This window comes from Pseudopipra pipra, chromosome 6 (assembly GCF_036250125.1).
Source record: "Pseudopipra pipra isolate bDixPip1 chromosome 6, bDixPip1.hap1, whole genome shotgun sequence".
Classification (NCBI taxonomy): Eukaryota; Metazoa; Chordata; class Aves; order Passeriformes; family Pipridae; genus Pseudopipra; species Pseudopipra pipra.
Window position 1 is genome coordinate 55,485,750 of NC_087554.1, and position 17,690 is coordinate 55,503,439.

At 40.1% G+C, this 17,690-nt stretch overlaps 1 protein-coding gene across 1 annotated transcript in view; it reads right to left on the reverse strand.

Moving 5' to 3' along the window:
• PPP1R13B (protein phosphatase 1 regulatory subunit 13B) overlaps positions 1–7,667 on the reverse strand; it is a 68,507-nt gene extending 60,840 nt beyond the window's left edge. Inside the window, exon 1 of the mRNA XM_064659286.1 lies at positions 7,319–7,667. Within this exon, the coding sequence (XP_064515356.1) occupies positions 7,319–7,327 (9 nt within the window). The 5' untranslated portion in view covers positions 7,328–7,667. The remainder of the gene's footprint in view (positions 1–7,318) is intronic.
• Between the last annotated feature and the right edge of the window lie 10,023 nt (positions 7,668–17,690).

Below are 17,690 nucleotides of genomic sequence, written 5' to 3' on the forward strand. Positions count from 1 at the left end.
AAGCATCTAGATGTATCTCACCATATTCACTCACCACCATGGAGTTGTTTCAGGCTGAAAAAACCAAACAACCTAAACTGATAAAACTGATTACATCCTTCCTGCAACCTAGACAATGCTGCCCTTTCTTGTGCTGCTTCCAATGCTTATCTGACCCTGCACCGAGTTGGTTTCAGTGTGCTCAGCCGGCAGAAAAGTATCCTGGTGGGGGGGAAAGAAAGAAAGAAAAAAAAAAAAAAAGTAAAGACAAACAACTTCCTGCTGAGTTTGCAGACTGAACCAGCTCAGCACAGAAACAGATAAATATCAGAGCCGAGACAGGAGAGAGGGCAGCAGGTAGGCAGGACTGCAGCAGCCCCTGGAGTTACATCCATTTCACCTACACAAAACTGAAGCCTCAGTTTCCTCCCCTATTCTCAATTTATAAACAACAGTTTAATCATGTGAAAACTGAAATCCTTTTGTCAAACTTAGACATAAGGATATACGGGTTAAATACAGTGTCTGCAACATATGCAAGTTTAGATTAGATTGCTTTCTGCTGAAGTTAGAATTCCTTAAATAAAGTATTTTATAGCTACAGATTCTTCACCCATAAATAGAATTCTGCTGCTGTGCAAAGCAATGTATTGGAAACAAACAAAAAATATAAATAAATAAATAAAAAAACCCCTAATTCTACTTCCACTACTGAAGAGCTAGGCTAAATTACACTATGAATCTAGAGGATAAGGAAATAATGGGCAGAAATCAGAAGGAATGAAATACTGCAAAGTGAAGGGAAAAAATGATGGCAGACCAGCAACTGCCAGTTAAGTTTTATTATTTTTTTCCTTTTTTTTTTGGTCCCAACTTCATATTTGTTTCTCAAGACTTCCTCAAAGACCACATATTTTACCAAAAAACCAATATCCTTACTTTTTCCCATTTCAGTGAAAATGTGTTACTGAGTACTCAATAAAGATGTGAGCACCGGTGAAACCATAACTTATGTCTGAAGTAACAAAGTTACCACACTGCAGAGACCTTTTGTTTCATCTCACTGTTCTGTTCACCTGCTAAACAGCCAGAGAACAAAATTCAAAATACATCCCCTGGGGTACAGCTCCACAATAAACCAAACCAAATAAACAAAAATACTTGAAGGGAGAGATTCCACTTCCCCACCCCATTCCCTGTAAGCCAAGCAGTCTGCTCCCTCCTGTACCAACACGGACAACAGTCACAATGCATTATACACAAACGTACATGTATCTCTTCCTTCTTTGGATACAACTACTTTTTTTACATTCTTAGTGGCCTGTATCAGTTTACTGAGACAAGCAGTGCAGTCCATTCACAGCCAATGGTGGGAATGAGCAGCAAGGAAGAGGAAGCCTCTTCCACCGGCCTCAGGAAATGGTTAACCCAGCTCATCCCTATTGTGAAACCTCAGTCCCGAAAGGAATTCAGTTGCTGCCGACATCCTACTGCAGCACAGTGATAAACCTGCACTCTCCCATACCAGCACCATTACACGTACTTGCTTCTAAGCATGAACTAGAAAAATAACAGTGTGACCTAAAATCCAGGTAAAGTGACTGAAAACTGAAGCTGGAAACAATTCCTTTCCTCCACTAAGCAGTTCATATTCCTGCTGGTCTTTTGAGTTATTACAGAATTTACACTTTGTCCTCCAGGTACCACTGCTGCTTTTGACACACGAATCTGCTTCTGAAGGATGGAGTCTATTATTGCACAATATAATTCTATTATTGTCTGTCATAAAAAAATTGCTTCCAGAACCTCAGAACATTGAGCACACTTCATGGATAAAACTGCCTAGTACATTCGAGATTACTACAGGCTTCCCAGTTTAACAGATTCTATCTGCAGATTTCCAAACTACCAGAAAAATGTACCGACCTGAAGTGTTAAAATTAATATCTTAGACTATCTGTTTACTTAAAAATCTAACAATAACTTAAGAACCAGTGAGATACAGGATACAAGACTAACAGAAAAACTGTTTATAAATGTAGAAATACTTCAAAGTTATTTGAAATCACTTCATAGTATAATGTTTCAATTCAAGAAAAAAAAAAAGTAACTCATTTTGCTGGGGTCTGACACAAGCCCAGGAACTGAACCTCCTATATCCCAGGCTAGCATGTTCATTTAAGAGGTGAAGTGTTTTGAGCTATCTTGTGCTAGTAATTAATTTATGATAATATTAAGCTTTTAATTTAGACAAACACGTAAGACTTGTAAATTCTAGCAGTGAGTCATGAGGGAAAGGGAGCAAGACACCTTCCTCCCATCACCCTAATCAGGCAATAATTTGTTTCCTTCTTCAAACCTCTACTCTCAACAATGATTTTTTATTTTTAAAGAGGCCTATAGCTTATAAAGACAAAAAAATTATCTAGAAGTCCCTGGACACTTATAAATGTGAGCTCTGATTTTAACACCAAGCATTAGACTACAAATTCTTTACAAAAAAGCACTGTCTTTATTTTATGTATGGACAACTGTTTGCATAATGGGGGCTGTTCCACAGCTGTATGCCATCTAAATATAAATACACAAATAGGCTAGGTTTTTTAAAATAATATGTTTCATATCAAACTTGGATTTGTTAGATTAACATAAATCAATCTAGTGGAATGGAATTTTGTTGTCAAACAAATATTTATTTTCTCTGAAGTCTGCAATGGACAAACTCATCTCTGTTACCATATGAGAGCATATCTTTCCCTCAAAATTTTCTCATATGTTTCAGCTGAACCCACTCATATCTAATAAATATATTTAAATATTACATTATCAGAGTAGCATATGAATAGTACTTCTTGTTGACACGGTGAAGCTGATGAACTTATTTTTACCACAGAACAGGCCATATTCTGTCAACCTAAAAAAACAGTGACATGATCCAAAAAAAATATGAAATGGCCTTTAAGCTTTGTTGCAATAAATAACTCCATTAATAATGGCTGATAAACTTGCAAATTATTCTCTACAGTCAGTTCAGATTTATTCAGCACACAAGGATGATACTAGTATTGCTGAGAACTACAGTTCTGAATTAATCACAATATACTTTATCTCCACATCACTGAGAATTCCTAATATTAATTTAAGTGCATTAAAGTGACACACCTTCCTTTAGACTTTTACAATGTATAATTATATCAATAGCATATAAGAGAAGAGAAGAGAACAGTATACACTGTTTTAAGAATATTTGGGCAATGCCCACTTTAGACTTTTTGGGACATGTTTTAGACTGAATACAGGACAAGTGTGTACTCATTTAAAAACAAACAAGCAACAAAAAATAAAAAAAAACCACACTCATCCAAACAACAAAAAAACACACCAAAAAAACTACTTTTCCTTAATTCACCTGGAAGAGAGCTTAATTCAAAAATTACTACTGCAGATGCCCAGCTTCAGTTTGTTTTATCAATCATGTTATTTCTATTCATAGGTCAGGAACTTATGCAGCAATTCTCTAGTCTAACATAAAATATGCATTGGTCATGGCCTTCTTTGGAGGAGAGCTGAAGTGTCCCACAAAATTAAGTAGACAAAAAAATAATAAAACCACTAAACACTCTCCAGACTTTTCACTCTCCCTTCTATGAAAATAACCATCACAACTACCTGATCCTACATGCACAGATGTGTCCAAAAAGTCCTTGACTCTAAGCCTCACACAAAGTCCCATGAGGTTCCTCCTGGACGCATTCAAAAATGCAAATGATGGCTGCAACCTCACTGATACTCATTTCTCATTATTAAGGTAAAGGCAAAAGCAGAAAAGCTCTGCTAGAACATGAATACTAACTATTACTCCTAAAAGATTCAGTCCATCACAGTTTCTTACACAGCATCCACCATCACCACTCTTATCACTTTACTGATGGTGAACAGACTCTACACAGTTGTATGCCTTTGGCATGATGTTACCCCACATGTGCTGTAAGAGAATGACACCCAAAATTTAGGCAAAAAATAGGAAGTATTACAGGCATCTCAACTGTAGCAGTTCCTTATTCCACTTTGTAAGTGGAATAAGTCATCTTTTTTTAAGTGGGAAAAGAGTGCCCCTCATAAGTGACTTTTTCTTGTGTGCACACCAGTGTCCAAGGAATGCAGCTAATACTTACAGAAGAGGTAATTTTGGAACCAGTATCCAAGAAGAAAATGCATTAATTGCATTCTTTAAGGGAAAGTTTCCAACACACTTTCAAATACAAAATCCACCACCAAAAAACCCCAAAAACCTCTACTGGGGCAAATGGAAAATAATGTACATAATTAGGCTCCTCCAATCAGGTTATAGATTATGTGGCTGAAAAAGGAGCTATATCCACAATATTTTTGCAAATAAATAGACCCGTGGTTGTTTTAACCCAAAAGATTTAATGCCTGAAAGGATACCACATAGTTCTAGGCTTGCACATTTTATTCCAAGAATGCAATAAATACTAACATTTATTTTTCAGGGAAAAAGACGTCACTATTTTCAAGGCATAATTATAGCAACTCTTTTAGTGTGTTCCTTAGCAGAGGTGATAGTCAGAGTACCATCACAAGCTCACATACACATAGCCCTTATGTCTTGAAGGCAATGACATGAATGCTGACGTGCCTTGTCAGCAAAGCAAAGAAAAAAACCAAACAGGTGAGGAAACTGCAGTCCAAATCATTATGTCTTCTTCAAGCCCAACTGTATTCAGGAGCAAGAATACAGGTATTTTTGTATTTTTCAAAAACAGAGTAGAGTAAGAAACATGAAAAAGGATAATAAATAAAATCCTCATGTGAAAAGGATGCTGAAGAACAGAAAGGGAGGTATCCTGCTCACAAAAGAAACTGTAACTTCATGTGGGGAAAAAAAACCCACAAACACAACACACAAGAAAGTGGGAAAATAGATAACTCAGTTTCTGAGTGCTTCAGATATTACTTCTTAAAAATGGTTGTACAAAATGCAAAAAAAAAAAAATTACCAATCCAAAAATGGCCCCGAACAATTACCTCAAGTCTGATAAATGTCTTAAGAAACTACAAAAGTTTGTTAACACTTAATTTTAATTTGATGACAAAAAACTGTAGTCATATTCACTTGTTACAACAGTTCAAGTCTAGCAGTATTAAAATCTTTCCTCTTGTTATTGCTCTTACTGATAGTATTAAAAAATCTGAAAACCGAAAATATCCACAAATAAACAAAACCCCAAGACGTTTAGGGAAGAAAAAAGCTTCTGTGAATATGAAGTCAAGGAATTTCATCACAGAACAAGTTAGATCACTAGTTTTTCCCTTCTCAGAATACAAAATCTAGAGTAAGAAAGCTGAAACATTTGGTCCAGTTCTAGAGCCATATGTCCACATTATTCTGATATTATATGTTGCTGAGTCCAGTAAATGGGGTTGGTTTTCTTCATCCTTGAAGTTCAGAAATAAAATTGCTGGGATGAAAAACTGGAAGACTAAAGGCACTGTCAGTGTCCATTTAAATGCACATATTTATTTAAATACACATATTCCTGACTGATACACAGTCCAAACAGTATTTCAAAGTTCTTTAGAAAAGGAACTTTTTATCATTTTAGGACTCAGACTCAGGAAGCTCTAATCTGCAGCATTACTACCACTGCAGCAAGGTAATTTGTTTTCATTAAAATTCATCCATCATTTAAAAATGCTTTGAAGTGTGTTTCAAAAACATAGTAAAAAGTCTGAATCTTCTAACACATTCCAATAAACACAAACAACTGCTACATTAAACAGGCAAGAAGGTAACAGGAGACATTGGCAGAAACTCTGAAATAGGTAAAAAGAAACTTTCTAAGAAGTCAATCACTGCACTACCTAAGTTATGATGTTTGCCAGAAACCCACACATGGCTTAGTAATGGCAAGCAAACACATTTGTTCTGACTTAGCATGTCATTGGCATGCTGGGTTTTCAGTAGGAATTCTATGAATGTAAAGCATAACCCAGGTTGCAATGGAAGATGAAGAAGCTGCCACCTTGTTTTTGTTTTTACAGGCTAACATCGGTATGTTTATAGCACAAGTCTGTAACTCCATGAACTTTGTTGCTGGTTTCTAGTGTGCCCAGTGCACTGAAATTCTCATCAGTATCAATGGAGTATTTTGGCACCCAGCAGCTGGAAGTTAAAGAGCACATTATGTTAAAAAGCTGGTCATAATACCTGCTTTTTAAACACTACCTGTACTCTTCAATCTGAAATTTTACACCTAGTTTGAGCTATTTATTTTCTCCTCTCAGTCACGAAACAAATTTAGAGCAATGAAATTTTGAAAAATATGTCTTTAGTGTTCTCATAGAGAAGCATTCTGCTGCAGTGATTCGGCTGCAAACACTGCAGAGGAACTGTAAATAAAAAGCTCATTTCTACTGGAATTAGAGAAAACATGGGAGATAATCCATACAAGGGACTATCTCATAAACCCACACTTGAGATCAAACAGAGTTTGAAAGAAATCAACAAAAGGAATGTGATTGTTTATTACTCCGTCCCAAAGGATCCTGTCATAAAACGAACAGTCATCAGGAACAACTCTCCTCTGACCACTGCACCAGCCCACAGCGACAGGGGAGGGGAGCACGGGGCAGGAAACGGAGAGGGATTCTGTCACAGAAGACAATCAAGGTTGTTTGCGGGAAAATGAAAGGGTTTGTCTTCGGTAAATAAGCGGCGGCTTCACAAAAGCGGTGACAGGAACCGAGGAGGGAGCCAGGCTGACACGGAGCCCGCTTGATCCCCGGCCCCGGGGCCGGAGCCGCCTGCCCCGGGACGGCAGCGCCCTTCCCCGGGCGGCGAGGGACCGGGGTTTGGGAGGAAAACCCCGAACCAAACACACGCACGCCTCGCACATCCACTCACCCAAACAGCGCGCCCACCCCGCGCCTCACCGCGGGCCTCGGCGACCGCACCGACCCGGGGGCGAGCCCCGCTACCCCCGGGGCGCGGGAGGCGCCGCTCCGGCACAGCCCGGGGGGACGCGGCCCCCGACCTGTCACAGCTGACGGAGGGGCGGGAGCAGGTCGCGCCCCCCCAGAGCCACGGACGGCGCTGACCCGCGGCCCCACCCCCGGCGCGGAGCCCCAGGGCGATCCCGCAGCCCCGCCGGCCCCTGCCCGGGCCGGCCGGGGCTCCGCCGGGGGTGACGGCGGCGCCGCGCGCTCCATCCGCCGCCGGCAGCCCCGCAGGAAAAGGCGAGGCGTCCCAGCGCCCGGCAGCGCGGCGCCAGGCCGGGCAGCGGCGCCGTGAACCCGAACCCTTCTCCTCACTCACCGGCATCATCTCCGCAGCCGTCCCCGCGCCGGGCGCGTCGGGCCCGCCGAGCCGTGCCGGGCCTCTCCCGCCACCGCCTGTGTCCGCGGAGGACGCCGCGCTCGCCCTGGCGGCTGTGACAGGTGCCTCCCGCGCGCCTCGCTCCCCGCAGCGGGCGGAAGGAAGACGCGAAGGCGGCGACGGCGGCCGGGCTCCCAACCCCCTTCCTCCTCCTCCGGAGCGCGGCCGCCTCTCCCGCCTCCTTCCCCGGGCGCTTCCTGCTCCGCTCCGCCCGCGCCGCCCCGCCACGGGTTAACCCGCCGCCGCCACCGCCTCCTCGGCCGGGGCGGGGCCGCGCGGCCGCACGTGACCGCGGGGCCGCGCCGGGAATGCGGGGCCGGGACTCGCGCCCGCCTCCCGGACCTGCCGGGGCACCCCCGCTCCCCGCAGCGCCGCGCTCAGCGCGGGGTCACCCCGCCGGTTCTTCCCGGGCTCGGCACCTCCTCCTCCTCCCGCCGGCGCTGTGCCGCCCTGCCCCCGGGCCGGGCCCCGGCGGGCGCCGCCTCCTCTGGGCGGGCTGCCCGGGGCCGATTGCCCGCGGGCCCGGGCGGGGGATGAAGGGGTAGCGGCCGCGGGCGCTTTCTGCCCCCGGAATGCGGGGAATGCGGGGCGGCTCCGCCCGGGCCCGGGCGTGCGGGGGGAGCGGGGCGGTGACACGGGGCCGGGGCTCTCCCGAGCCCGGGAGCTCAGGTCTCTTCCCAACAGCTTGTCCCGGTCTACCGAAACACACCTTGGTGGCTCGGGTAACGTCATGTGCAGCGTCACCTCCCCTCTACCGTCCCTCCCTTGTGAAACCCGCCTGATGTACAAAAACTCGGCTTAGCAGCGGGAGGGGAAGGTATTTTTGTCCTGATGTCAGACTCATGAGATCTGGTCTCGTGTTTGAAAGTAAGGTTTAGTTCCTTCATTTTCTAGTCTCTTACTCTGTAGAGCTACAACAGCAAGATGAAAGTTAACAGCTTGGAAGAAGCCAAGCTCAACCAGGAGTCAAAACATCACCATATGTTGGTACGGCAACACATGCAATGTAGACAAATTTCATATTGCTGTGAGCCTTAAACCCTAATTTACAGCATGTATGGACCTACCCAGTGCTCCAACTGTTTCTGTAAATGGCTGTTTTCCAGTCATTGTTATTTTATTTGTAGAACACCATGACAGATCTCAGCAAGGAGTGAAAAAAATGATAACTTATCAAGTTCTTGAGGAGCTTAGATAATGTTTGTGTAAGTGTTTGAGGGTAAGTGATAATAGCATAATATCTCAAATATAAGCTTCTATGGTAAGTGTACCCTCTTCATGTAAGATTCTGTAACAGATAATTGTGTAAATCATCTTAACATATACGTGCTTAAGATTTCATTGTGTAACCTTGTCAGTGTATTTGCAGGCTGTGGTGTCAGCTTTGTGATAGGTCAAAGCCTCTGCTTCTTTTAATAAATTGGTCCTACAGGGAAAATCTGTTAGTATCACTTGACAATACTTTGCCAGTTTAACATTATTTTGCAAGTACTAAATGGAGTGCTGCTCGTTGGCAATAACACCAATATTATAGCCAGGTTCTTGTAGACTGTGATTCTACCTCACACATGGAGCTTTGGAAATAGGCAAGATTATGGTACTTCAGACCCCATAGAGAACTCCAAGATCTACTCAGAATAATAATATTAACCCTGCAACTAGGCTGACTTGAATGAAACAGGCTTTAATGTGCTTATAGTCATCTAGTTTAAAAAAAAGGGGGGGAGTGGGGGTTTTGTCTTCTATTCACTGCTATTATTTTGTTGACTAAATTTCAATATGAATTTGAAATTTACTTGTCCTCTTACTACTTGTGGTAATTCTAATTTTCGACTCAAAATTCTAAAATCCTAATTTTAACAGCAAGGGAATTGTGCACCTTTTGTCACACTTATTCTTTAAAAATTAGTATTTCTCATCGACCAGGTTAATTTTCTTTGCCAACAATTCTTAAACAATGGTCTATAATTTCTTTGCAGGTATACTTGATAGCTGACTTTTCCCTGTTTTCAGCGAATAATAATAAAAACTAAAATACTGTAAATATTACCCCACTATTACTTTCCCACCGCAACAGCAGGAATGCCAACAAAATGAAAAGTGGGACAATATGATGTAGACAATTGCTGCTGGGAAGGCAGACACTCCTCCACGCAATTCCTCTGTTGGAATAATGGCCTCTAGTATAAAAGTTTGTCGACATTGTGTTGCTTTTGGCAGATGCAGGTTCAGCCAATGCAGCAGCCAGACAGACTGGATACTGAGGGCTAAGAGGAAATGTCTCCAAAGGTAACGTACTTACTTTATATGCAAGTCTGCTTCAACTCCTATTTCTGCTTACCTTGAAAACAACACTTATCTCATCCCTTCCCATCTCCATTTTTCTATAGAAATTAGGAAAAAAATATCAACCAATATTTACAAAGTATAAGACGTAAACCTCTACCTGCAGTATGGTAAATTTAACATCTCTTCTCCCACAGAAGAATCTTCTATAGCAGTTAAGAAACAGAGCAGCCTTTACAAAATTTTTGATTCCAACTTAAAACTACAAATGTTTTGTTTACTGTGAGCAGGAAAATGGTCACTTGTAATACTGTAGAATTTTTTTTCCCCATTGCCATGCATTTCCATTCCAAATGACTGGTCCAACTTTGTAGAAGTTGTGGTGCTTGGCCAAGGGGACCAATGATATCTACAAGTCAGTTGCTTGTCTTAGATAACTGAGGTTGCATAAAAGCAGTCAGGATTTGGGGAACGCCTAAGAAGATAAGGGAAGAGAATTTGGTTATGGAAGTAGATAAAGCCAGAGATACTGAACCCAAATTATTTGCTTCCAAATCCGTTTCCTTTGTGAAAGGTGTTCTAACTTTGTTGGCCTTTTTCTAAAGGAAAGGGTTTGTGTTTATTTGTTGGTGTAAGTATTGAAACATTATACCTTTTACGCTCCTCTTGGCTCCTAAAAAAACCAGCGATTCTATTTAACTTTACAAATTGAAACCACTGTAGCTTAACAGACTTTTTATTCCACTTACAGGATTTAAAAAAAAAAGAATTACTGCTTATCAGTTATGGTATGGTTAGTTTTTTAGATTTGTGCTGAGGTTGTGTTTAGCTAGAAATTGCAATTTGATTGAAATGTGTGAATTGTCATTTAGTGTTTTGTTAAAACACTTGAAATTTATGGGTACACAGAGAAAAATTACCAAAACATGGTGTGTATTTAACCTAGATTTATTGAAAAAAGGGATATTAACTGCAGTTAAGAAATTGTCAAACCTCTTATTTGATCATGCACAACATTATTCATAGGACAAGTAGAGATTCTGAAAGATACAGCTGTGAGGCTAATGAAATTTTCAAAAGCACTCCTGGTGAAATTCCAAATCCTACTTGTGTTTTCTAAGTATCTTCTAGTGAGATTTTCAAATGTAGATGTTTTTAAAGTTTTTAAAACTACCATGTCTGAATCTCTCCTATTTCTTTTTTATGCACAGACAAAAGGAGAAAAATGAACTTTCCTACCTTCTGAGATTCAGGTGTTCTCCAGTTTTGCATTCACTTGTTAAGATGCTTTTCTAGACCATAGGAAAATGATTTCACGCTTTGGAGGTGTCACAGGAAAATAAGTATTTATTTTGAATTAATTTAACACTTTTTCTTTTCATGTGGTATTATTTTAAATAACAGATACTGCTATTTATAGCCAGGAACAGTGTCAAGAGGTCAGACATTTAGGGTGGGATCCATCTTATCCATCTTTAGTAATCTAGAAGTTAGGTGTGTAGTCTCAATCAGTCATCTGGGCTCCTTCTACAGATAATTTGGGATGGGGAGGGGAGAGAGGCAGTTCTGCTGAGATACTCATCCCACTATCTAAATCTCCTGGTCTTTGAAGGTGCCTATCTCTGTGTTGATTTAAGATGGAGCCTGGATGACTAGCTCTGGTTAGAGAGCAGAATTTTTGGATGGCTACAGTCAGGATGGGTTCCCTCACAACCAGCAGAATAAAATCTCTAAAAAGTGAGTATGGGTGGGAGTGTCAGGGCTTTTTGTGTATGTGTATGAAAAGAAAATCATGTCTTTTTTCTAAATAGATGAGTGAATTACTTTATTTCAGAATACAACTGTCTCCTTTTAAAACTTGCATTTGCTGTAAGGCAGGAGGAACTGGCCCTGAGTAGGTAAGCAATTTTAGAACCTGAATCACAGAAGTACTTCTAACTTGCCAGGCAGTTAACATGGTGGCTGTGTTGCAGTGGTGTGTGACAGATGATACAAAACAAAAAGACTTAATGTTTTAAGGGGAGTTTCACAGCAGGACCTTAAACTCTTTAGTGAAATACTTTGTAAAGTAAGTGTGTATATTTAAAGGCAAGGTATTTTAATTTGTTACTGTGGCCTTAACTAGCCTTTCATTCCAGAATCAAGCTTTCTAAGGCTGCAGCAATAAGGAGTTCATACTGAACAATAGTCATATGCTGCCATGTTTGAATTCATATACAGCCAATGCATTTCAAACCCCACCAAACCTGCTCAGAGATAAATAAACTACAAATAATAACCTAAAGGAAACACTTTGATGTCTGTTTAGTATACAGTATTTGAGACACGTGAATGGGGAAAGATACTTTTTCATCACTGCCTTGTAATATTCTAAAGTAATGTATGCTGGACTAGGTGACTCATGTTCTGAAGTTTCCATAGCCCAACACTCAGTGCATCATCCTGAAAAGGAGGGTGACAATTAAAGCAGGAGTGAAGCATTCTGTGTGTGTAGCAAAGCTGTGTGCCCTTCCCGGGGATTTGGGTGTCTGGTACGTCATGTGTTTCAGCCCTGCCTTTGGTGGATTAGAGAGATAATTTCTTTAAACAATAACATAAATTGTATTCCTAATCCCATACACATGATACAAAAGAGTGTACTTAGTGGAAAATGCTGTGGCCTCATTGGGAATGTGTTGCTATCCAGTCTTATAAAATTCCTACACCAACAGGTATTGTTTGATGTAGCTACAGAACATAGAGTCTTATAAGACAGATGACATGCCATCATTTTTATACATGGAAAATCTTGTTCTGCTCCCCTGTAATTTATAACAATGAAGCCATTAACTATATTCAAAGAAGTGGAGAAAACAAAAACTTAAATGTCCTGGGAGAGGTTCTCTCTGCTTGTACCTTAAAGCTTATAACAATTTGGGGTCTCAAGATGTTTCTTTACAAAAATTTTTTTTCTTAAATTTTCAATATGCCTATGATGAGTGGAAGTATCTGAGACAACCTAGATGGTGGGTCTTTAGTTGAAACATTAATTACCAAGGGGATAGAGTAACAAGTCAGTCCTTCACTCTTTACTCCTTTTATTTATATGCTATTGTGAGTGTACCACTTGGCCAACGTTTGAGGGAAGAAAGGATGGGTCATGTTTTGAGTCCAGCTACTTCATTTCTTACTGTAAGTCTAAAATTGTTCTCAGGTATCTCAGTCATGATTTAGTGAGTCAAGTACTCAAGAGTTTTTAACGATTCCTGCATGAAGTGATTTCAAGTATTTTCTCTTTCAGGGATATACTGAAAGGTATTTCTTAGCAATTACCAACAAACTGATGTGAAAAGGAGGCTTAGCGAGGAAAACATGCCTCTGAGCAGAATGCTCACATATAGTAGGAGAAAAAATTATAAACCAAATTAAATGTGTATTAAAAAAATACCTGTTTGTACTTAGTATTTGAACAACTACATTATTATGACTACTCTGCTGAAAATAACATTCTTTACCTTTTTTTTTGTGTGTGAACTTATCACAGATTTTACAGATCAGAATACATAAGGTAAGTTTCCTCAAAAGATAAAATACAGTATTGAATCTGTTTAAATAAAACACCATTGCAGTTGTGAAACAGGATATGGTTCTGATTTAAGATACACCTCTATGGACAACATTTCTGCACTGTCTCTCTCTCACACATATATATATATAACTTTTTGGGCTTTTTGATTTCCAAAAATTGTCAGAGCATGTCTGTCTTATCTACAGGTCTATGCAATTTATTGTGCATCTGAGTTTTTCTGCCATAGGCACATTTTTAATAGTGCATTTTGATAGAACAGCATCAACACTCTGCTAATCTGGCCAGCAGATGCAATCTAAGACATTTGCAATGATTTTTTTTCCATGTTACAAAAATAAAAATGCTGGGTTTGTGCCTTACTGATCCTTAAGGTTCATCTTTTCTAACTGTTTGTATAAATATTCCTTTTCCAGGTAAAGCAACAGTGTTCTAGTCCTGGGAACAGTGACAGGACCCAAGGGAACGGCCTCAAGTTGTGTCAGGGGAGGGTTGGGTTGGATATTAGAAAAAGGTTCTTCACCCAGAGGGTGGTTGGGCACTGGAACAGGCTTCCCAGGGAAGTGGTCACAGCACCAAGCCTGACAGAGTTCAAGAAGCGTTTGGATGATACTCTGGGGCACATGGTGTGACTCTTGGGGATGGTCCTGTGCAGGGCCAGGAGTTGGACTCGATGATCCTTGGGGGTCCTTTCCAACTCAGCATATGCTATGATTCTGTAATAAGACAAGTTGATTTTGTCTCCAAGTGCCCTGGTTTGTAATCTTCCAGAATACATTTCTGAATAATTTTTATTTTTACTAGTGTGATCCTACAACAAGGTTTACTACAATTACTACAATTCTTAGCTGCATAAATAGAAGAATGTCAACAGTAAAGGCAGATGAATTGTGTAGGGCATTGATGGAACCTTATTAAAAATGATTCTGTGAAAAGCTCTAGAAATAGTGACAGTAGAAAATGTATCACTGGTATGTGTTTAGAATCTATTTTAGGTTGATTTATTCAAAGAATTTATCATAATACGAAGCTGAACTTCAGAAGATTTAAAAGGCTGGAAAGGAGTGTGTTCATCACGGAGGAGTACACCCAATAATAACCTACTTACTGGGGGATGGTTAGATGCTACTTTAAAGGTTTGTCTACTGCTTATGACTCAAATTCAAAACCAGTATTTCTATTCTATAAATGAACAAGCTGCAGCACAAGGTAAAGTAACTTGAATCTTTTCTCTGTTTCTTCCATTTGCTATGGGAGAGTTCTAAATATTTTTTTCTTGCCTTCTATTTCTGTCCTTCTAGACAGGCCTGAGTAGGTGTTTAACTTACTAGCCTTAATTTAAAAAGAGGTGTGATAGTTAGAATTAATAAGAATACATAATTTGAAAGCAAGGTAAAAGTATTTTTTGCAAGATTCCTTTTCTAGTTGCATTACTCCAAAATAATTAACTAAATCAAAGTATGCTGAAAAGTATTTATGTCTAGGTGTTTATTTACACCTAGACACCTATTTAAGAGTCAGATCCTTAGTTAAAATTGATATGACTGAAATTCTTAGCTTACTAAGAGGAATGTGGAATTTAAATTTTAGCTAATTATTTTAAAGAAGTGTCTTGAGATCCTAACCAGAACCAAAAGAATTTTCCTTTCAAACTGTATGTGATATGTTATGTGGAATACAACATCAGGATTATAAGGAGAGAATTGTAATGTCAGGTATAAGAGAATTTAAACGAGGCTATTTCTCTGTGCAAGTGCACTAAATTAAAAGGTATAACTGAAGCATCAAAAGTAGAGTCTCTAATAGTACTGGAAAAAAGTATAGCTTGAGACTGATACATTTATATCTCCTCAAGATAAATAATGGAGTTAATTATAAAAGTGGAAATGCTTTCGGTTAGACCCCCCACCAGAAGGGTATCCCTCCCTGTATTCTTAGTCCCCTATCAAATGCCTGTTCACATTCTAGTCCATTTTATTAATTTCTCCTTTTTTCTCCCATAATACTCTGCTTGTGTTCAGTTTATTGCTGCCATTTTACTTGTTTACACAGCATTCCATATGAAATATATCACAACAGTTCCTACGTTGTACCTCAAAAATTCCCCCTTAATTGCAGCAATTCTTAATATTATCAAAAGCATGCTAAACACAACAGGTTAAAACAAGAAATGAAGACTACAACTGATACTGCAGAAAAAGTCTGTGTAGGCAGCAGTCACCACAGATGGGATTCATTCAGTATACTGCTCTTAGTTCTACCACCCACGTAAATCCCCATTATCATTTCCTAGCAAACACACTTCATTAGCTCTGAAGAAATCTCTATTGTCTATCCCAGCAGATCACTGAAGGTACTGTTATGATATGGATATAAAATAATTAAAGGTCATGTCAATTAAAAAATATTGCTTTAGAATTCTGAAGGTCGTAATAATAAAACATATTTTCATTTTATAATAACCAATAAAACCAATAATATAATTTGATGAACCACTACCAAATTTGTATTAAGCACTAGGATATCATCATACAAGAGTTCCCCCTGTTCCCTACTTGTTTGTTCATTTGTCCATATAATTAAGTGATAGTATGAACTCGAGAAAGCCATGTGCTGTCCCAGAGGAAGGAAGCAAGGCTTTGCCTTTGCTGAAGCACAAGCTGACATTCCTGATTTGTATACAGGGTGGGGTTCTGCATTCTTTTTATTCCTCTGACTTTGACAGTGATGACAGTTCTTACTGGAGAGACAGTACTTTGATCATGTGCGTAGCTGCATGCGAGGAGGAAACCTGCCTTACGGTATTGCGAGGGACACAATGACTTAGGGAAGTTGGGTGCATGAATGGGAAGCTAGGAATTCTGATTCTTCTGCCCCTTTTCTGAAGAGAAAAAAGAAAAGCTGTTGTGCTATAATGCAAGTTATAAAGCAGCTTTGATTTAAACAAGATCAGATAGGTCCAAATTAAAATGGAAAAAGTCCCAACAAGTGCTTGTTTTGCTATTTGAGAGGGGAAGAGACCCATAAAATTATGAAAAATTGCCTGATCTGATTCACAAGTAGTTGTATCAGCACAACTATAAGGAGCAAGGCGCTACAGCGTAAGGGTGGAAATGCCACAAGCTGGTGTAGCTGCCAGAGAATTTGTACTGCTAAACCACAACCAAAGACACATAGTACCCTTAGCAGAATTTAATTTAAACTCCCAAATTATCCATTTTTGTGGTGGTCAGTTCACTTTGAGTTAGGAGAGAGTAACTGTTTCCAAGCACTTTGTCTGCAGCAGTGCAGTAGACTACAAGACTGTCTTGTTTATGAGTTTTTCATAAATTAACAAATCAGAGTCATGTGGCTTTATATTCTTAAAAAGAATATTAGCTGCTAAATGTTAGTTGCTAAAGGTCATGGAATTATAGTTCGCAGAGCTTGCTGTTCAAGCACTATCTTGTCACTTCTTGTTCCTCCATTTAAGAAATTGTTAACTAACATATTTAATGCCTCAGGTTATCTCCATCTTACTATTCTTTCCTTCCTAGTGGCTTTTCAGATTTCCGTGAATGGAACAATAGAGAGTTCACACATTGACTTCCTCGGTTTCATTTCAGCCAGCTGGTGGTGATGTCACACACAGTCACCTGTGTCTAATGAGCACCTGATAGCTTTCCTTCCTTGGGGACTGAAAGTACAATACACTTGTAGATACCAGCTCTGTATCGGGCTGTATTTGTAGTACAGTGGTTTGCTGTCATGATTCAGATAAACAGGAGACTAGTTCAGCTGTTTAGTTACTTTGGATCATTTCCTGCAGCTTTACTCATCCTCCAAATTAACATAAACACACATTTGGGTTTTTTCCAAGTTAGCCATTAAAGAGGTTAAGTAGGTTGGGCCCTGTGACTAATGGTTCCTTGGCTCTGACTGTATTTTGCTGCTCCTCTAGAGTATTCCATAATACTTTATTAGCATGCAGAAGATACTCTGAGATTCCTAATTGTAGGAAAACCCAAATGTCCAAGAAATCCCAGAACCATAAATCCAATGAGAAATCCCAGCCATAAATAAGATCTACCATGGAGGAGTAAATACAGAAGTACTTGTACTGTAAAAAGACCACATCTTGCACTAGCACTATCATTATTAATACAGCTTCCACTGCTGAGCTGTCATGTTCTGTACTAAGAAACCCAAACTACCAGTGCCACAGCAAAACTTAGCCATGATGGTGCTGCAGTAATTGGATAAGACTCTTTGACCCCTATGATGTTTGTTGTTCCACTAACATGGCAAAGGTAGTAAACAGTCAGGTTTTGTCACTGCTGATGCCTTGTCACAGGCAGCAAACAAAAAATGCAGTTGCTGAACTATTTTACTACACAAAGTTTAAACGTAATCCTCTGTTTTAGAAATGTCAGCAATATAGAGGCAGCAGCTAAATGGAAACAACATGATCCGCCAATGAGC